The sequence below is a fragment of the Pinus tabuliformis genome, chromosome 9 (genome assembly GCF_031772625.1).
Source record: "Pinus tabuliformis cultivar Carrire ecotype Pingquan chromosome 9, CPIR1, whole genome shotgun sequence".
NCBI lineage: Eukaryota > Viridiplantae > Streptophyta > Pinopsida > Pinales > Pinaceae > Pinus > Pinus tabuliformis.
The window spans coordinates 2,312,172-2,334,164 of record NC_142307.1 but is presented as its reverse complement, the minus strand read 5'-3'; the positions used below and the strand labels follow the sequence as shown (position 1 = coordinate 2,334,164).

General features: G+C 38.6%; 1 protein-coding gene across 4 annotated transcripts in view; it reads left to right on the top strand.

The window, feature by feature from the left end:
- LOC149146816 (putative ribosome biogenesis protein RLP24) overlaps positions 1-10,022 on the top strand; it is a 32,061-nt gene extending 22,039 nt beyond the window's left edge. For all 4 annotated transcript variants that reach the window (XM_089439082.1, XM_089439085.1, XM_089439084.1 and 1 more), the window contains 3 exons: positions 8,694-8,807; positions 8,967-9,103; positions 9,525-10,022. In XM_089439082.1, the coding sequence (XP_089295208.1) occupies positions 8,694-8,807; positions 8,967-9,103; positions 9,525-9,711 (438 nt within the window). In that variant the 3' untranslated portion in view covers positions 9,712-10,022. The remainder of the gene's footprint in view (positions 1-8,693; positions 8,808-8,966; positions 9,104-9,524) is intronic.
- The last annotated feature ends 11,971 nt before the right edge of the window (positions 10,023-21,993 follow it).

Below are 21,993 nucleotides of genomic sequence, written 5' to 3'. Positions count from 1 at the left end.
AACGCAATCAAACAACCTCCCAGTAGTTTGGTCAGCGCTGGTCAATGCAGCAAACATAATTCTATCCTTATTTCCTTCGCACGTGTGAGGAGAAGACTGCCCAGAAATGCTTACCCAATTAGATGAGGGGAGAGAGAGATGTGAGTGAATGAGGATGAGGCATCATGAATTTATAGGCAAGCGTTGAGGATGAATAGACATGACTGTTGGGCTTCTGAGCCTACATGAGATTGTTGGCCGACCTTGACAATTTGTCCATAATATAAATAAATTCATATCTTCATTTGTACATGTTAGAATCAGATAATATTTAGATCAATCCTATACCTCTCGGAGAGAGGAATCCAAGCAAAATATCAGTTGTCATAAATAAGATGACCCATGTGAAGTTTGGCCCTAGTTGCCCATTTTAACACTCCCTCTCAACTAGGGAGAACTCCACTGCTAGTCCATTTGCCAGTCTATACTATATCTACCATCAATGCACTGCTCTGCTTTGCTTTGCTGAACTATGAAGAAGAAGAAGTGATCGAGAATGTATCATACCATTCTCTACTGACCCGAAGTCAGTCCCAAATAAAAGAGAGTGTCTCATACCACTGTTACTGACCTAAAGTCAGTTCCAATCAAAAGAGAGTGTCTCATACCACTCTTACTGACTTGAAGGCAGTTCCAATCAAAAGAGTGTCTCATACCACTCTTACTGATCCGAAGTCAGTTCCAATCAATCCCTGATCAATATCGGTCATCTTAGCATAGGGATTACGGTAGTACACGATGCATCCATCGGTAGTACTATGGTCCCTATCCTCATTTCCCTACTCATTGGCCAGATGAGAGGTACTTCCCATGAGTCCTAGACTGCATGGTTAGGATGTCTCTGCAGGAGAAGGATGAACCACTTTTCTTGCCTACGTGTTGCCAAGGGGTATCATAGGGGAAGGTTGAACCACTCACCTTGTACACAACAAACCACTAGGGGAAGGCTGAGCCACTCACTCTATGGTTGCTCATCGCGCGTCTCCAAGGGATATCACAGGGGAACGTTGAACCACTCACCCTATGGTTGCTCATCGCTCCAAGAAGTACCCCAAGCCCCCCATAGCTTCCAGAGCTCAATGTTTATATCATACAGGACCCTCATAAGAGGGTCTCTCCACGACTCCAAGTCGTTCTCGGAAGGCCAAGAACTTGACCTTCCCCAGGGGCTTTGTCAGAATATCGACGACTCGGTCATCAGTCCTAATGTGCTGGAGCCTTATTGCTCCTTGTTGTACCATATCTCGGATAAAGTGGCACCTGATATCTGTATGCTTAGAGCGATCATGAAACATAGGATTCTCTGATAATCAGATCCCACTCTGGTTGTCGTAGAGGGTCACGATGGTATCCAACACGTGTCCAAACAGCGCACTGAAGAGCTTCCTCAACCAGACAGCTTCACAGGAGGCCATACTAGCAGCTATGTATTCGACTTCAATGGTGCTCAAGGCAACCAATTTCTGCTTCTTGCTCATCCAGGATATCGAAGTAGAACCCAAAGAAAAATAGCATCCAGAAGTGCTGTTGCGATCCACCAAACTACCAGCCCAATCAACATCAGAATAACCATGCAGCCTCACATCTGCGACAATATCTCTCAGTCCATGAGTGGTTGTGCCCCAAAGATATCTCAGAAGATTCTTGGCACCAATCCAATGTATTTGATGAGGCTCAACCATATATTGGCTCAATGTGTTAACTGCAAAACATAAGTCCGGACAGGAGTTCACCAAGAACATTAGTGCTCCAATACTCAGAAGCATTTCCTTATTCAGGTTTGATACCACTACCACATAACTTCTTAAAGTTAAGTTCCATCGGGGTAGTCACAGGCTTGCAGTCTACCGTCCCAAATCTTTCCAATATCTTTACAACATATTTTCCTTGTGATAGGAAAATTCCACCTAGCTTTTTCCAAACCTCCAACCCTATGAAGTAGTGCATCGATCCTAGGTCCTTCATCTCAAATTTAGAAGCCAACTCCGTCTTACATTTGTGAATGAGAGGGTCTGCACCAGTCAGAAAGAGGTCGTCCACATAAAGTACCAGAATGAGAGGTTTATCATTTTCAACCTGAAGTAAAGGTTCGGATCGACTTCACTTCTAGTGAATCTCAACTTCATCAGATAGCTATCAATCCTCTCATACCAAGCTCGGGGTGCTTGCTTCAAACCATAAAGAGCTTTCTTCAACTTGCATACATGAGATTCTCGGTCATGAACCTCAAACCCCTCGGGTTCTTCCACATAGACTTCCTCTTTGATCAAACCATGCAGTCTTGACATCCATTTGATGTAAGTTCCATCCTTGCGAGGCAACAAGGGCTATGATCGAGCGGATGGTGGTGTATCGGGCAACAGGTACAAATATATCATCATAATCTACGCCTTCCTTTTGAGAGAAGCCTCGAGCAACAAAGTGAGCCTTGAACTTTTCTGCACTTTCATCGGTTCCATGCTTGATTTTGTAGAGCCACTTAGAGGTGACAACCGATTTCTCCTGGGGTCTAGGGACCACATCCCAGACATCATTCTTCATAATTGACTTGTATTCTTCATTCATAGCAACTTTCCATACTTGTTGCTTCACGACTTTTTCAAATGATGAAGGCTCATTTTGAATGATAGTGCTCATGATGGTCAAGTATCCTCGATACCTGTTCAACTTCTTGCTTTCATAGAAAGTCCCCCTTGGTGCAATATGTCTCTCGGCATCTTCGAGAGTCTCCCTAAGCCATGAGGGTCTCCTCTTGGAGGAGGAGGGCTTTTGAGGAGGAGGATCAATAGGATCCATAGGTTCATCAATATCAGACATTGTTTCATCTTCTTTTGCACCCTGTTTTCTGGTGTCAGCTTCTTTGCCCTTCCTTGGGATAGAAAGGTTGTTGACCTTTCTGAGGGCTATATCTTCGTCGAAGGTGACATCATGACTTATCTCAACTTTCCTTTGACCAGCCACATAAATTCTATATCCCTTAGAATTTTCACTATACCCCACAAAGACTCCTTTCTTCCCAAATGCACCCAATTTGCTTCTTTTATCTTTCGGCACATGAAAATATACGGGGCTTCTGAAAATTCTAAAATTAGAGACATCGGGTTTCTTACCAGTGAACATTTCTTCAGGAGCCTTGGAGTTCGATGCTTGATGAGGGCATCGGTTTTGAACATACACGACAGTATTTTCAGCTTCAACCCATAGGAACTTCGAAAGCCCTTGATCATGAAGCATGGCACGAACAACTTCTACAATAGTGCAATTATTCCTTTCAGCCACGCCATTTTTCTCGGGAGTGTATGGCGTTGTAGTCTCTCTCTTAATGCTAGCTTCTCTGCAATAATCTTGGAATTCATTGGATTCGAACTCGGTTTCATTATCAGTTCTCAATATCTTGATTTCGATCAAGGCTTTGAAGTGTTGGAACCAGGTGAACACTTCATCCTTCTTTTTCAAAAAGTAGATCCAGGTCTTGCGAGAATAATCATCTGTAAAGGTGAAATAATATAAGTATCCTCCCAAAGCGTTTACGGGCATCATACCAGATATGTCAAAGTGGATCAATTGCAATATATCTGTGGTCTTGCTATTACTTGAAGGGAATGGTCCCCTTGTAAGCTTTCCTTCGGCACATCTCAAACATACACCTTCATGCTGTACTTTGAATTTGGGCATACTTGTCACCATCTGTCTCACATCGGGTAGGGCCTTATAATGAAAATGGGCAAACCTCCAGTGCCATAGTTCAGATTGTAGAGATGTGTCACGAGACATGGCTCCCAATGGACTTCCTCCAACTTGATACAAAGTGTCAACCTTGAACCCAAGAGTAAAAGCATCTTTAAAATTTCTTTTCCAAACACGTACCTTTCCATCGATGAATGCCACCTTGAATCCTTTGTCTTCCATTGCAGAAATGGACAACAGGTTCTTCTCGAGATCAAGTACATATAGTACTTCTTGTAAATGAATAGTGTTACCTTGATTCAATTGAAGGGTAACATTCCCTACTCCCTTCACGGGATAGGTGGCATTGTCTCCAAGGATGATATCCAAGTTTGTCTCCTTTTCTATCAGATTAGAGAGAGCTTCCTTGTACCCGGTGAAGTGCCTTGAGGCACCACTATCAATTAGCCAATTCCCCAAAGTGTCCATTGGAGGGGTAGTGGAGAGGGCTGGTATAAGATAGTACTCCTTTTGCTTATTGTTAACAACATTTGATTCTTTTCCTGGAGTTCCTTGCTTTCTTGGAGGGTCGACCATTTCCTTTATCCCACATTCCTTTTTCCCTTGCCATTAAACCTGCCATTCCTTTGATCGTTGTTGTTGAAGTTGCCCCTGGAATGATTGTGATCATCATCATGCGATGTGTCCCTTGCATACTGGCCAAACATATTGCAAACAAAGCACTCGCCCTTCCTTCCTCCCTTAGAAAGCGGAGAATGTAGTGGGGTTGCTTTTATTAGAAGGCATTTCTTGTTCCACCATTATTGTTTCATCTTGAATGCATATCGACATCAATTCTTCAAACCCTGGAATTCGATCATTGTTGAGTATGGTGGTTTTAAATACATACCACTCAGGTGGGAGTCCTCCAAGGGTGGTGAGAGTAAGTTCCCTGTCAGGAATGACTTCTCCAATCGAAAGTAGATCATTCTTGATCTTAGTGATTCTTAAGAAGTAGGATTGAATATCCTCGTCCTTGCCCTTCATAATATCCTTTAACTTATTTTTGAGAAATAAAATTTGATTATTCTTACAAACTTGAACATGCTAATCAACTTGTCGTAGATTTCCTTGGAGGTCTTTAATTCGGAGATGTAGGCCACCAGATGCTTGTCAATGGAATCTCTGATAATATTCTTTGCTTTGACTTCACCCCTATTGTAATTGGTCTTCGCAGCAACTGGTGCATTTGGAGGAGGCTCAAGGATTTTACCCTTCACATAATCCATCACTTCTTGTTCTTCCAAGGTCAAATCGAGAAACATCTTCCATCCATGATAGTCAGATTTATCATGGAGCTTGTCTTCAGCCGGGAAGTGGGATGAGGAACCCATTGAGCCTTTTGTCCTTGTCCAACTGTCTTTGGTGATCGCTCTTTCACTCTTGCTTGGGCTTTGTCTTCACCTTAGCTCTCTTACCATGTTAATTTTAGACAACAATGATATGTTTTATGCTTTAGAGCAATTTTACTTCAATTTCTTTATTGGCCCAATATCAATATCTAGATTGGCAATCACATCAACATGATTGTAAAATGCAGATAGAACATAAACATAAATAGTAGAAGACAAGCCAAGACAAGAGGACACAAGATGTGGCACCAGCCAGGAACAAACCACAATGTAGGGAAACCCTTGATCAATTTTTCTTATATTCTTCAATAGTTCAGCAGAGAGAGAGATAGTACAATTTACAAATCTGATAATTTATGACAGCAGCAAAAGAGCCCTAACCAGAAAAGTCAACGCTGGTCAACAGGGCAGATTTGACCCTCAATTTAGCTTGGTCAAACCCAGTCAACTTCGGCCTCCAACAGCAAGTCTAATCAGCTTAAAACAGTCCGAAAAAGTCTAGTAAAAACTGGTCAACGAAAGTCAACCCTGTGGCCAGCCCTAGTACAGTCAACGTTGGTCAAAACAGAGGTCAAATTGCCTCGGTTTTTGTGCCCAGATCTGCGGCCTGCTAGGACAGAGATTCCTCACCCAAACTGAAGTCAAAACAGGTCAATGCATCAAGTCAACGCAGTCAAACAGCCTCCCAGCAGTTCTGTCAACGTAGCAAACAGAGTTCTGTCCTTTCCTTCGCATGTGTGAGAGAGAAGACTGCCCAGAAATGCGTACCCAATCAGACGAGGAGAGAGAATGTGAGTGAATGAGTGATGTCCAAATGAGGATGAGGCATCATGAATTTATAGGGAAGCGTTGAGGATAAATAGACATGACTGTTGGGCTTCTGAGCCTACATGAGATCGCTGGCCGACCTTGACAATTTGTCCATAATATAAATAAATTCATATCTTCATTTGTACATGTCAGAATCGGATGATCTTTAGATCAATTCTATACCTCTCGGAGAGAGGAATCCAAGAAAAATATCAGCTGTCATAAATAAGATGACCCATGTGAAGTTTGGACCTAGTTTCCAATTTTAACAGTTTCAAAGATACATGTCTGTCTCGTAAAAGGTGGGGGGGGGGTTGTGGTGAACCTCGAGGTCTCACCCTTCTCCCAATTGCCAGAGAACTCATGGATGCAATGGATTCTAATGATCAATAAGCCAAGTAAGAGTATCGCTCCTGTCCCTTTGCCATATCAGCGAAACTCGGAATGTAGTGTAACAGTGAGATGATGCCAAATATTATCCCAAATTAAAAGGTATGAGCTCTAAACTTTGCAAGGATGATGGGTTGGGGGATTGACTACTTGCACCTGATGATTTGGCAAAGGAGGATGATTTCTGCTCTCTGTTGAAAACCAATTTGACCCTAGTAACCCGGGACCCCACACCTTAGAACTATATAGGACAGTGAGTCAAACTAGAGTATTTAGGAGACAACTTGGATGATTTGTTGTAGAAGTGGTTCTAGAAACAGTGTCTTTGAGGAAGGGCAATAGAACCATAACCTTTGCTGACTCGAGGTTGGAGTGCACGACATGGGCTGAAATGAGGTCCTATGAAGAGTACACCCTGTTGGAAACACTGAGAGGGGGGGTGAATCAGTATTTCCTTCAATAGTTAATTTTTAACTTTACAGAGCATTAATTAAGATTAGCATTATATCAAACATAAATCAATATTACATCTCATGAACAATAAACAACACCATTCAAGTTTCAACAATGCATGACAATGAAGACTGTAGACACAAGATTTTTAGGTGGAAACCCTTCCTTGAGAAAAACCACCGAATGCTTCTTGAATCTTAATATTTGTCTTCAATAAAATCACATCAATATTTTTAGCTCCAACTGAAAGAGGCTCTAATGCCCTAGTTTACAGGCTCCAATTTGAAGGACACCCCAATGCCCTAGTTCACCAGCTGTAACTGGAAGTTCTGAAATTTCTTTAAATGCACCAACTAGAAATTATTCTCCTAACTGATTAGCAATTTATTTGATTACGACAAATACCAAATAATTCACTGATGCATTTTTCACAAATAAAATACGCTTCAGAAGTAAAATCAGGAACTGAAAGATAGATGCACAGATAAAAATTTGACACAATTATTTTGGATTGAAAAGTCCGCGGGAAAACCCCGAAGGGAAAACCGGTGAAAATTATACCCAGCAACATACTTATAAATTGTTGGCACTGACATACCTGAATTCTCAGAAGAAACAAAAATCATAAAAACAGAAAATAAAATCTGATTTATCTTTTTGAAATCTGTTCTCTATATTTTTTATTTTCTTATTATAACTTTACTTCAAAATCAAGGTGCATGGATGCTTAGATTTGAGAATATTCATGAACATACTTAAGAGAACTAAAATAAAACTTTGGTACTTTTATACACAGATTTTCTAGCAAGAAATAAAACTGAAAACAACAAAATTAAAAATCGGTTTTAGATGTTCCCAGGCTTTGCATTATAGCACTGCGTAGTGTGACTCTGGGGACCCAATGCAGAATTTGAGCCTGTTGAAAATTCAAGTGCAATAGAGACTAGCACTAATTTCTGAACATGATAATTACTTCTGATGTTTTATGTGTCTTCTTGTAGCATTAACAACTTCTTCGTCAAACAAATATACTTCAGAAATTCAACCATACAAGAATAAGAAAAGTAGAGATCGCAATGCGTAGAATGGACACAATGTTTACACTGGGAAAACCCACTTGGGGTAAAAACCCAGCAATTTTTTCCTTAGATAATCAATTCAACAAGAGAGATCGAAGTCATAGACAAACTGGCCAAGATGGTCCAACAAGTTCCAAGTCAATGCTCCACAAAATTCCAAGTCAAAACATCCACAAACTGTCCACAAATGCTCTTGGTCAAGGTCTGCTACAAGTCTGTACTAGGGTTGAATTTTGACCTCTTTAGCTGCCACAGAAAAACTCGCACTTCACCTCAGAAACTTCGAATTCCACCTCTCAAAATCAACACAGAAACTCGGACTGATCTTGGCTTTCTGTAGTCACTTGAGTGAGGGCAGATAGATGACTTGTTCTTCTTTTTAGCCTCCTTATCTTCTTGTCTTCCTTCGCTAGAGAACAGAGATATACGTGTAACACTTTTGATCTGAACTGCCTTTTGGATGGAGGACGAATGAGCTACTTATAGGCTTTTTGAAGGACGAATGGGTGTCTCCTTGGGCAGGCCGACATGATCATAGGAGGGCTGACTTGGACAACTTGTGGAGCGTTAAATCAACAATAAATTCAGTTTTTCTTTTCATAAGGTCACGATGAACATGCCTTTTTACATTTGACAAATACATGAGCATGACGAACATGCTAGACAAATAATAATTTTATTGTTTCAAGGAAATCAATGATAAAAATATAATTTATGAAGATCGACCATAGCTACAAAAATTCAACAGAGCCGTCAAAAAAGGCCATATCGTTTAATATTTCCAGTTTCTTCCTAGCTTGTTACAATTCAATCAATGTTTATCTCTTTACTTCTCTCTTTGCAGATATTCCGGTTTTGCCGTTCCAAATGTCATAAGAATTTCAAAATGAAGCGTAACCCGCGAAAGGTGAAGTGGACCAAAGCATACAGAAAGCTACATGGAAAAGAGCTTACTAAGGTATCTTTCATGTTTCTTTTGAGCATTTGACAAGTTTGCCCATGTCACAATTCTCATCCTAAATTGTAAAACAGATCACTAGTTCATCAGTGGTTGGCCTCTTTGGACTAATTGTAAAATGGAAATTTTCAATTAATGGTGTTGTTTTGAAACAAACAGGACACAACGTTTGAGTTTGAGAGAAGAAGAAACAGGCCTGAGAGATATGATAGAAATGTTGTTCAAAATACCTTGAAGGCCATCAAGAAGATTGAGGAAGTTCGTATTAGCAGGGAGGCCAAATTATGGGAGAACAGGTTTGTCTCTTCTCAATAACTTCCCTTATAGAGGAGTTAAAGGTTAATAACTGAAATTAGCTATTTGGTTATGTCTGATTGTTTTGCTTATAATTTCTGTGTCCAAATACATTAGAACTGGTATATACCATTGGTCCATTCTCAAATCTTACCTTCTTTTGGGTGATACTTTTTCCCATCTCTAACTACTATGCCTGTGGTGCTCTTCTGTGATGTCCTTGGTTCTAATATTTCTTAATATCAGTCTACTTGTGGCTATATCTAAGCTAGGGTGGATAGAAATAAACTCAAAAACATGATCGAATGTTTGACATTAGCTGCAATATTAAATGAGTCAACTAGAATGTTGGGCATGCTTTTATTTTTTTCTTCTTCTGATCGTTTCAAAATGATGTGTTGCTTTTCTTTTTCTTGGTTATAGGATGAAGGGCAATAAAGCTAAACAAATTAAAGAGGATGCTAGAGAATTGGAGCAGGGTATTCATTTGGTCAAAGCTCCGCTTGCTATGCAAGAAGAGCCTGGGCTTACATTGCCAACAAAGGCAGAGAAGATGAAAGTTGAAGTTTCCATCTCTAAGCAGCAAAAAGAACATTCCATGGAGGGGTAAAATGTACATGTGAAGCAGACTCAAAGCATCTATCTATTTTGTAACAGTACCTTGAAAATGTAACTAGGCTACAATATAAGTTGTTTCCTTGTCGTGCTCTGTTATTCTGGTTTTTCTATCAGTAGTCTGGGGATAGAAGCTGCGGCTACCCCTCAAAACAGTCTATACCATGCTTATGAATTCTATTTGAATTCAGCGCAACAATTTTAATATGCTGTGACAATTCTGTAGTCGTTTAAACATTGAAGTATTTGACTATCACTGAACTTAATAATCACAATTTTGACTATCCATCTCATATTTGCTGCTTAGTTCTTTGTTCTTTTGGATGAGGACACGTTTATAACAGGAAATAGAAATAGAATAATCTGCTGCGTGGAAAAAAGTTGAAACTTTTATTAACACATTAAAATACTATACAAAATTCTTCCCCATGGTTGATAATTTAAACTATCGCAAAGCTATCTATCAGTACATACAAACTCAGTCTTTATAACACAGACTGTACTAAGCCAATTTAAAGCACGAAGTTCAAACTAATTCAACCAAAACAAGTTAAACAGGAAGTGGACGACTGAACTTAGACTCAATAAGTCTTTGTAAGGGAAGGAAGATTGGTAGGCATAATCATCCAAGTGAGCACTGGATAAATTACAGATGTTAGGATTTCTTTTCATCCACTCCATATTCTTCAGAATATTCATTCGGGAAGTGCTCATAATTTTATTGGCCACTTACTCTTCCTTTATTTTCCGCTCAACTTTAAACATGTTTGCTTGCCTGGCCTACAGTCCATTTTGTCTCCATTGCCTTGATCTTCAACTTAAGTGTCCGGGTTACTACAATAATGCCCTCCTTAGTACCTTACGTTGGATATAACATCCTTAGATATCCTCTGTAGCCTCCTGGCATCCAAGTCATTGGGCAATTGTTAACATTATTTATTCCGTTTCTACTCGGTGTCTTGAACTCCCTTTCACAGTATCAATGCTTGTATATGGTTCATTTCCCTGTTTTCAAATTCTTTCTGTTGCTAAGAATCATCGGATTTTATCAGCTAAAGAGCTTTTGGAGAAAGTTTGTAGAGCTTCACTGTCTGATCTTTTTGGTTTGTGGTTCTGGTGTTTTAACTCCCCTCCGCTGCAATCATCCTCCATGATTATTAATGATTATCATTTTTATAATTTAATTATTGCCCTTTTTCCAATCACTAAATGATTATTTCTCAATTCAGGGGACTATTGTTTGGCAGAAACTGTGCTGCGGTGCCATTACTTTATACTATTGCTTTTAATTCTACTAAGCCGTGAACTGAAATTTTCTACCATCGACATAGAGTTAGTCTTCTCCTTCCCCCTCTCCCAAGAGGGTTTAATTAATTAATGACCAATAAATCCATTCATCTGCCTGTTTTTCTGTTAGCATTCCACTGACATAAGAGCTAATCTTCTCCTTTCCCCTCTCCCAAGTGTGGGTTTAACCTAATTTAGGGCCAATAAATCCATTCATTTGCTTGTTTTTCTGTGAGCATTCCATTATCTTGAGACATTTCAAACTGATTTGTTGTAAAATCTTTGAGTGCTTTGCTTATGCCAGTGTTTCTTCTCCTTTATTCTCATATTTCTTTGCCCTCTTATTAGCTCTCTTGCTGACTGACTTTCAATTCCCTTTGGACTGGTGGATTCATAAATCCCCTTTATGGGCAGATTTCCAATCCTAAGACGGTTTATAATTCTGCTCTCTTTAGGTTTTCTCAAATCCTATGCAAGGGTTAACGGTCACTGGCTTCTTTCTATTATAGATGGCCCCTCCAGCAACTACTGTTTTTGAATTTTGTTACGAGGTTCCATCAGAGCTTACCGTATTCATCATCCTCCTCCCTCGTCTCTGGCCCCATTACGAGCTTCTATGATAGCTTACCATATTTATCATCCTCCTCCGTCATCTCTAGTCCCACCGTCTGTAGGGAGGGTAGATCTTTTTTACATATGGCACATTTGAAAGAGAATAGGTTAAATTTCATTCGCTGAAGAAATAGGGGAACAAATATGAACATGATACATAGTATAAAATGACCTGTAAATACTAAAATTGCACTAGTCCAAAGTCCCATAATCTTTGTAATAAAGTAGGAATCAGGATGACCTTGGATTAATATCTAGTTTTATTGAATAGAACATCCACATCATAGATTTTTTTGTGCCAAAAAGGAGGGTAGAGTTCAATGAGTTTGCAAAATATTCATTCATTTTGTGCCAAAAAGGAGGGTAGAGTTCAATGAGTTTGCAAAATATTTATTCAGACAACTACCATTTTTTTTGACAAGAAAATTAGGTGAAGCTAGTGTCGACAACCCACAAGTTAATACTAGCAAGAACTTGTGATTTGGTAAGGACCAAAACTTCCGGATACACTCCCATCATTGATCATTTGGCGTTCCATGCGAGGGGGATGCCTTCCCCTTGAGTCTCATCACAATGATCCAATATTAATCAATCAACAAACTCTACCTCCCTGGTTTTGAACTTGTGACCTGCAACGAGGAAATACATTCCTAACCATGAGGCCCATTCAAGTTGCTTGCACTTTTTTAAAAGACATGGGGTTGGGCTTTGGTCCACTTATGTGTGCATGGGTCGAGAGACTATTTTTAATATAGATCGTTTGGGTGCAATCACACATTCGACCACTACCACAAGGTGCCCCTATGGCTTCAGGGCTAGTTCCTCATGGGAACAATATACATGTTGCCACATTTTTAATACATTTCTGTTGAGTGTTATTGTCATTGATGTTAATGTTAGTCATTGAATGCTCTTAATACTAGTCTAGTTTGCGTTGATTGCATTGAAAAATTAGTAACTAGGTTTGGTCTTCATAAATATGAAATGTACTTTTGATTCTTGTAAATTGTAAAATGGACGAACATTATTATATATATATTTTTGGAAGCATGGCTTTCATGCTCAAGGTCTTTTATTTTATAGGTCAAGCACCCATTGAGTGCTTCTAGGGTTTGTCCTAGGTCAAGAAGTCAAAAGAGTCATTGTCATAAGTTGAATACCTCTTCGGGCACATTGTAACTTGTAAAGAAAATTATTTTTGTCCTTAAAAGTGTCAAAATACCCTCCAAGATCTGGTCGCTGACAGGTCGGCCTAAAATGAGGAGCCACATCCACCTTGAAGAGCCTATATAAAAGAGGAAACTTGATCTCCTTGAAGCACATTCATCTCTCTCTCATTCAAACGAAGATAGAAGAGGAAGGCAACGAAGAAGGAAGAGGAAGAAGAAGACTTTGTTTTTGGGTTATCTCTCACTCACACGTGTGAAGGAAGAGTAGGGTTTCTGCAACAGATCTAGGGTTTTCATCCACAAGTTCGATCTTGAAGGTAAAAAGGCAAGAAGGTCAAGCGAAGGTCACTAGAAGTCATTCGCAAGCTCTAGAAGTCAGATAACTCCAAGTGAAGGTCTAAGGAAGCCTTGGGAGGCTAAACAAAGCTCACACGTGGCAACAACCACTGTAGGAGGGCTGAAAATTTCAAGTTTGTAGTGAAGGCCGAAATTCTGCAGCAGAAGGTCAAAGTTGTGCTACTGGAAGAGATTTCACTGGGTTTGACTTGAACATGGATAACACATCATCCGGAAAGGTTGGACTTGGTCTTGGGGGGTATTGGTCTTAGTCTGAAGGTCTTGGAATTTGTCAATTGAAGAATCTATAAGGAAGAGAAGCGACTTGCGGGTTTTCCTCTCAAGTGGAGAGGTTTTGGCTTTGGCTTGCAGCGTATATTTTGTGTTGTTCTTCTTGTTTTGGTCACTATTTGATGATATACAAACATAATAATAAGTAATGAAGCTAATAAGGAACCTAGAGTAAAAAGACATCACAAGTAGTTATCAAAGTAAAGAGAAATCCCCTAAGCTCTGCCTTATAGATTTCTCAACATGGTATTAGAGCTAAGGTTGGCTAAGGGCATTATGAAGATCTCTTCTACATTGAAGAAGTTTCTCAAGAAGTGTTCAAAGGTAGCAAGCCATCTCAAGAAAGGTATCAAGGGAGCATGTAATCTTCTATTTACTACAAAGAAGGAAGAGACCAAATCAAAGGATGAAGGACTTTTCTCGACACTTACTGGCACATTTCAAGATGAGAAGATTTGGGTGATCGATAGTGGTGCATCAAGACACATGACAGGTCATCACAAGCAACTAAAGACATTATCAAAAGGAAAATGTTCTTACTCAGTAGAACTTGAAGATAATAAGAGTTATCCCGTAAGAGGAATTGGATCAACCTCAATAGCGCTGGAGAATGGAAGCAATATTCATCTCAACAACATCCAATTTGTTCCAAGTTTGCATAAGAACTTACACTCCATTTCAAGTATAGAAGATAAATGTGATATAATAGCTTTTACTGATGGAAAAGTTGTAGTATGGAGTAAGAACTTAAGCATAGAAAATGCTAGAGTAATTGGCATTGGCGAAGGAAGACTTTACAGGTTGATATTTCCTCTTGCTCAAGCTTTGGTTCACATTGAAATGAACCCGTGTGAACTTTGGCATAGAAGATTTGGTCATCTCCATTTCAAAATCCTTCCAACTCTAAGTTCTATCGTAGATGGAATCCCTAAACTAAAAGAAGATCACGAAGGAGTATGTAAGGGATGTGCCTTGGGTAAGAATACCAAGAAACCATTTGGAAGCAGTGCTTCAGAGTCAAAAGAAATCTTGGATCTTATTCATTCCGATCTCTGTGGCCCTATTACTCCTAAATCACTTTGAGGTCATCTATATTATGTCACATTTATAGATGATCATTCAAGAAAAACTTGGGTTTACTTGATGAAATCCAAGGACGAAGTACTTACCAAATTTCAAGAATACAAAGCTCAAGTAGAGAACCTTACAGAAAGAAGAATCAAGATACTAAGATCTGATAATGGAGGAGACTATGCATCCAATGAAATCATAGCTTTTTGCAAGTAGTCTGGGATTAAGAGGGAGCTAATAGTTCCATATAATCCTGAACAAAATGGAGTTGCAGAATGAAAGAACCAATCCATTGAAGAAAGTGTAAAAGCAATTTTACATGATCAATATATACCGAATTTTCTATGGGGTGAAGCCACGAAGACAACTGTATCATACAAAATCGATGTCCCCACAGGTCACTAGATAACAAAACTCCTGAAGAGGTATTCATTGGGAAGAATCCAACTATGAATCATCTCTGAATCTTTGGTTGTCTTGCATGTATTCATATACCTAAGGACGAGAGAAAGAAGCTGGATCCTTCAGGCATGAGAGGAACAGTTGTTGGCTACAATAACTCTTCTAAGGTCTATATGATCTACATAAAGGAAGGATACCGTATAGAAGTAGGTCGAGATGTTATATTTGACGAAAATATTGCATTCAAGAAATCAAAGGAACTCCCCATGGACTCTAATGATGAAGAACTTCCAGTATTTGAAGAAGAAGTTACCAAGGAAGACGAAGAATCAAACCATGAAGATGGTGGTCCCAATGAACATATATAGCTTGTGGTCATCCCTGAATCAAGAAAGAGACCTAACTGGTTGAAGTCTACACTACTTGATGCAGAGGGTCATGGAGCAACTCAAGGCACATTCAGAGAAAGCAAAAAGCCCAAACGATATTCTAGATATGCAACCAACATGACAAACTAATAGAAGCAAAGCCATCCACGTTTGAAAAAGTTGTCAATCACCAAGAATGGAAGGATGCCATAAATGAAGAATATCAATCTATAATGAAGAATGGAGTTTGGGAGATCGTACCTAAGCCCAAAAACAAATATGTGGTAACTTCCAAATGGATCTATAAGATCAAACATGCAGTATATGGAAGTGTTGACGAGTAAAAGGAAAGATTTGTGGCTAGGAGCTTCTCCCAACAAGAAGGTATCGACTATGAAGAGACATTTTCTTCGACAACAAGGTATACAAGTATTCGTTCGTTTGCCTCTTTGGCAACATCGATGGGATGAAACATCCACCAAATGGATGTCAAGACTACATCCCTGAATGGTACAATTGATGAGGAAGTCTATATAGAGCAACCCTTGGGATTTTAAGTTAAAGACAAGAAGGAATCTGTTCGCAGATTGAAAAAGGCATTATATGGCCTCAAGCAGGCACCTAGGGCATGGTATGCTAGTATGGGTGCATACCTATAGAGATTAGGCTTCACAAAGAGTTCTGTTGATCCGAACCTTTATATTATGGTTGTGAAGGGAGAGCCGGTAGTCATTCTTCTGTATGTAGATGATCTTCTCTTAACAAGTGTAGAACGACGAATTGAAGAATGTAAGAAGCAACTAGAAGCAGAATTTGACATGAAGGATCTAGGGCTAATGCACTACTCTTTGGGACTGGAAGTATGACAAGGACATAATGAGATTTGTCTGGGTCAAGGAAAGTATGTGATCAAGATGCTGAAGATATTTGACATGATGGATTGCAAACCAATGACAACTCCAATGATCACAAGCTTGAAAAGACTAAGGAGTTCCGAATCGAGCCCTGTGGACCCTTCCAAGTATAGACAATTGATTGGCTCTTATGTACTTGATGAATACTCGACCAAACATGTTTTGCAATAAATGTTCTCAGTCAATTCCAAGTGGAGCCGAAGCATGATCATTGGATAGCAACATAACATATACTGAGATATCTACACAGAACCATCCGCTACTGCCCGAAATATGATAAGAAGAATGACGTCCATTTGATTGGATATAGAAATTCCGACTTGGGAGTCAGTGAGTAGGATGGAAGGAGCACTTTAGGAGGATGTTTCAATTTGGGATCCTCCATGATCTCATGGATGCGTAGAAAGAAAGATACAGTTGCTTTGAGTAGTGCTGATGCTGAGTATATCGCAGCTTGTGAGTTTCTTGTATACACCTATACACAATTCTGAAGCTAACTCCCTTGAATATCAACTCCTGCGACAAACTCACACTGAATGACGAGTCATCATAAAAATTATGCTTGCATACAGGGGCTTCACTCATTTACATGTTATACCACTGATAGATCCATCAAATTAAAACATCAGGGACAAAATAATTATTTATTAATACAAAAATGATTACAAAGTCATAGAGGCCTCCCTCTCCTGGTCAAATTTACAATAAGTTGGCCATACTTGGCATTAAAATCAAACCTTGGTTTCCATAGCATCTCGTTGTTCTATCCTGTGCACACACATTTCTCTTTACAAAACTGATTACATTATTATACAAATGATTTCTGAGTTTAGATCCACAATTTTATCAACAAAATTATATCTTAGACTGTTAATTTTTCTTAGGGCTATATTGTTCTTTGTTTTGATAATTGCATTTTGTTATTTACATATTGAATTCACCCCAAAACTCGTAACATTACTCAAATTTACCACATTATTCATCAACACATGCAATTATATAGAAATAACAATAACATCATCAATGCATCATAACATAAAGGAACAATAGAAGAAACACATTTGTAATATCCCAAACGAGAAGTTTTTGACTAATTTTGCAGATATCCAACTCAACCAAAATTTTCCATAAAATTACCGTTCATTCAACTAAAAATTGTCATGTAAAATATCATCAATAAAATATGGCAAAATAACAGAAACAATCTCAACTTTTATTATAATAGATAAAATGGGGTTACACGCGTATACAACCAAAATAGCTAAGATGAAAATTTGGCCTCCAAGATAAATCTGTTGCACTGCGCCGACTCTCCAAATTGACATGAACTGCACTGCTAAGATCTCCCGTGAGTTCTGGACGAATTCACCAAAGGAAGGTGGAGTAATTTTCAAAAGACTTGGAATACGTAAACATCCATAGTAGGACAAGTAATTGTATGTTAAATATTATATAAAGACTTGATATGAGATATTTACAATGAAGGTGAGAGCTTGCTTATATACCCTAGGAAGATACCTCTTCACCAATGACTATGTCTTTATGGACATACCTTTTCATTAACTAGTTACTAAATAATCATTATCTATTATCATTATTGTTTTACATTATTTGTATTATTTTATATGTATTTTTATTTATAAGATTGCCTTCCTCTTCAAAAAGCTTTGTCCTCAAAGCTTATTGATGAAAATGCTTGATATCTTTGCTTGTTTCGAATATCTTCTTGTCTCAATACTTTCATATTCGTTCATACAAGACGATATGATGCTCTGAGTGATGGAAAAAATTGTCGGACTGAGAATGGATCAGACCATCCTAGATTAACCTTTTGTGGAATCTTCCAATCATTGGAATTTTGTAATGAATTGTTATCATAGGATTGGCTTATGCAAACTTCAGTATTCCTAGGAACATAAATCTGTTGTTTTCGTTTTGAATGGTTCAAATATATAGACTGACTTAGCTGTTTTCTCTTGTGAGTCAAATGTCGATAAGGAACTCTTATGGTTTGATCTTTCCCTAATATGTTTGTGGAGATTTCCCGACTTACGTCAGGTACTGTTGTTGTTGAATTGGTGACAAAATCATCACTTGGAATTTCCATTGTTTCAACTGTCATATCTAAATTGGTTTTAACTGATATAGATTTCTCTTCTTCTTGAGTTGTGATATTGACTAGATTGATATTTATTCCTTTATTTTCAACTTCAACTGAAATGACTGGGGACTTCAATGCTTCTCCTTGAAGTTGTTTTAACTTTTCATTTAGTGACTTTTTTTCATAGTTTTTTTGTTTGTGTAAGACAGGATTGGTTATGATTCCTTAAGCATAAAATCTTTTCGTTTTCTGAAGTGTTGACTTTGTCTTTGATATCCTTCTCTTTATCTTTTATACTTTTGATTTGCTCTAACATTTTATTATTAAGGTTTTTTAAATTTGGCAACTAGGGCCAAACTCAACCTTGGACAACTCATATGATGGAGATGATATTTTTATGGGATTCCTCTTTCCGAGAGGTGCAAGATTGATCTAAAGATCATCTCATTCTGACAAGTAGAAATGGAATTATGAATTTATTTATTCTATAGACAAATTGTCAAGGTTGGCCAAAAGTCTAATGTAGGCTCATGAAGCCCAACAGTCGTGTCTCTTCACCCTCAATATTGTGTGTAAATAGACGAGGTCCCTTCCTCATTTGCACACCATCAACACTCATATTTCTCTCTTTTCTTCTCATTGGTTCATACAAGAATCAAGAGCATCTTCTTCTTCATGCATTGAATTGGGTTGATTGAAATTACACGCTAAAAATTTCAGATCTGTTTTGGGCAAATTAGAGGGACGTTGTCCAGCGTTGATTGAGGGTCAAACCTCCTCCTGTAACTATGTTTTTCAGGGAGAAAATTTGATTTATTTAGGTCGCATCTCCTGGCATAGAAATTGAGGAATTTGCAACTGTTTGACCAATGTTGACTTTGCATTGACCAGGTTTGACTGAGAATTTCATGATTGTTTTGGGCTGATTCAAACTATCTTTGGAGGGCGAGTTGACTTGGTTTGACCAAGCATATTTGGAGGAAATTTTCTACTGGTTTGACTAGCGTTGACTTTCTGGTTAGGGCAACCTTTTGACTGTAGTTTGATTGCATCGTTTTGACAGTATTTGGGCAAGTAAATTTTGTATGATGTAATCTCTCTCTGCTGAACTTTTGAAGAATAATAAGAATATTTGATCAAAGGGTTTCCCCACATTGGGGTTTTTCCCTGGCTTCTGCCAAATATTGGGTCCTCTTGTCTTGGCTTGTCTTCTGCTTATTGTTTATGTTCTATCTTCATTTACTATCAATGTTAATGTGATTGATAATTTGGAAATTGATATTGGGCTAATAAGAAAAATTGAAGTAAATTGCTCTAAAACATATAACATACCATTGTTATCTAAAATTAACATGGTATCAGAGATGAGGTGAAGACAACGCCAAAGAAAGAGTGAGAAGAGAAATCATTGAGATTTATTGGACAAGGACAAGATTCAATGGCCTCCTCATCTTACTTCAAATATGATGACAAACTCAATGATAAGTATGATTATCATGCATGGAAGATGTCTCTTGACTTGACTTTGGAAGACCCTGATGCCATGGACTATCTGCAGGGAAAAATTGTTGAACTTCCTTCAAATGCACTACCTTCCGATAAGACAAAGTACAAGAAAGGTGAGGTCAAAGTCAAGAAGATAATCAAATATTCTGTTCACAAGAATTTAGTTTCTTACATCTCCGATTTGGGCACATCTAAGGAGATGTATGACAAGTTGGTTAACATGTCTAAAGCTAGCAATGAAAACCAAGTCCTCTTTCTCAAGAACAAGTTGAAGGACATGAAGAAGGGAAGAGGAGAAGATATCCAATCCTACTTCATCAGGATTACCGAAATAAAAAATGATCTTCTATCTATTGGAGAAGTTATAGCTGACAGGGAGCTTGCTCTCATTGCCCTTGGAGGACTCCCTTCTGTATGGGATGTGTTCATTACTATTATCCTAAAAAATGATCGGATTCCAGGTTTTGATGAATTGTTGACTAGCTGTACTCAAGAAGAGACAAGGATGAATGAGAGAGACATGCCTTCAAATACGAATGATCCTATTGTATTCTTTGCTGATGCTAAAAAAAGAACAATGTTGTTTCAAAGAAACAAAGACAAGGAAGACAGGGATTCAAAGATGGAAGAAAGGGAAGAAGCTTCATTTGTAATAGGGTTGGCCATTATGCTAGGGAGTGTCCTAATAAAAGGGATTCACCTTGGGATGATGATAAAAGTAACAACCACAACAATTTCAGGGGCAACAACAATAAAAAAAATGGTAGGTTCAACAACAAAGGAAAAATGAATACTCCCGCTACTTAATATGGAAATGGTTGACCTCCCAAAAGATCAAGAAAATCCAGGTATGATGAATCTAATGTTGTAGATAACAAGCAAAAATAATTTTATCTTATGTTTGTCCTCTCTACTGCCTCTCCGTCGGATACCTTGGGTAATTGATTGATTGATAGTGGTGCCTCAAGGCACTTCACTGCGCATAAATAAGCTCTTTCAAATTTGATAGAAAATGATACAAATATGGAAATCATTCTTGGAGACAATGCCACTTATCTTGTGAAAGGAACTAGGAATGTTACTCTTCAATTGAATCAAGGTAACACCATTCATCTACTATATGTACCCGATATAAAGAAGAACCTAGTATGTATCTTGGCGATGGAGAAGAAAGGATTCAAGGTGGCATTAATTGATGGAAAGGTAAGCGTTTGGAAAATAAATTTCAAAGAAGCATCCACTCTTGGATTCAGGGTTGACAACCTATATCAAGTTGGAGGAAGTCCACTATGAGCTATGTCTTGTGACACATCTCTTCCATCCAAATTATGGCACCGAAGGTTTTCTCATCTTCATTATAAGGCCTTACCTGATGCAAGAAAGATGGTCACAAGTATGCCTGATTTTGAAATAGAACAAGGTGGTGTTTGTCAAGGTTGTGCCAAAGGAAAACACACAAGGGGGCCATTCCCCTCAAGTGATTGCAAGACTACCAACATTTTGCAATTGGTTCATTATGATTGTTATGCTCTTAACCTGCAAGACAATACCAGAATACAGAATATGCGAAGAAATATACCCAGAACATAGAATAGTGAGAAACAACAAGAAGTATTTTATTATTCAGAAAGCAATGTTCACTTGCCTTTTTGAGGGGGAAACCTCCAATAGAGCAGAGCTCGATTACAAAATAAGACACGATGCTCCTCGCAGAGAGTCTCTATCCTTTATATATGACTCATACATGCAATACCATGGATCAATACCATGGTTCTTATTAATACCATCTATATAATACCATGGCCCATTTGCAACTAACTGTGGTCCCGTCATTAATTGTGGGTTAACCACTTACAATTATTAATATGGGCTTTATTGACTCCTTACTTAACTATAACTATGACTTGATCCTACTACATAAATAAGGGGGTTAGGGTGGAGCCCTAACATGCCCTCCCCCTTAAGAATAGCCTTGTCCTCAAGGCTGAAGCTGCGGAAACTGCTGAAGAATAGTGGCTGGTTCCCAGGTTGCATCTTCTGAAGAGGTGTCTTTCCACTTGAAGAGGACTTCCCTGATCATGCGGCCACGCAGGTGCCGTTCTCGTGTGTTTAGGACATGTTCAGTTTGGAGCCAGATTGACCCTTCTTCATCCAATTCAGGTAGACTAGTTTGAATTCTACAATTGTTCCCAATCACTTTCTTGAGGCATGAGACATGGA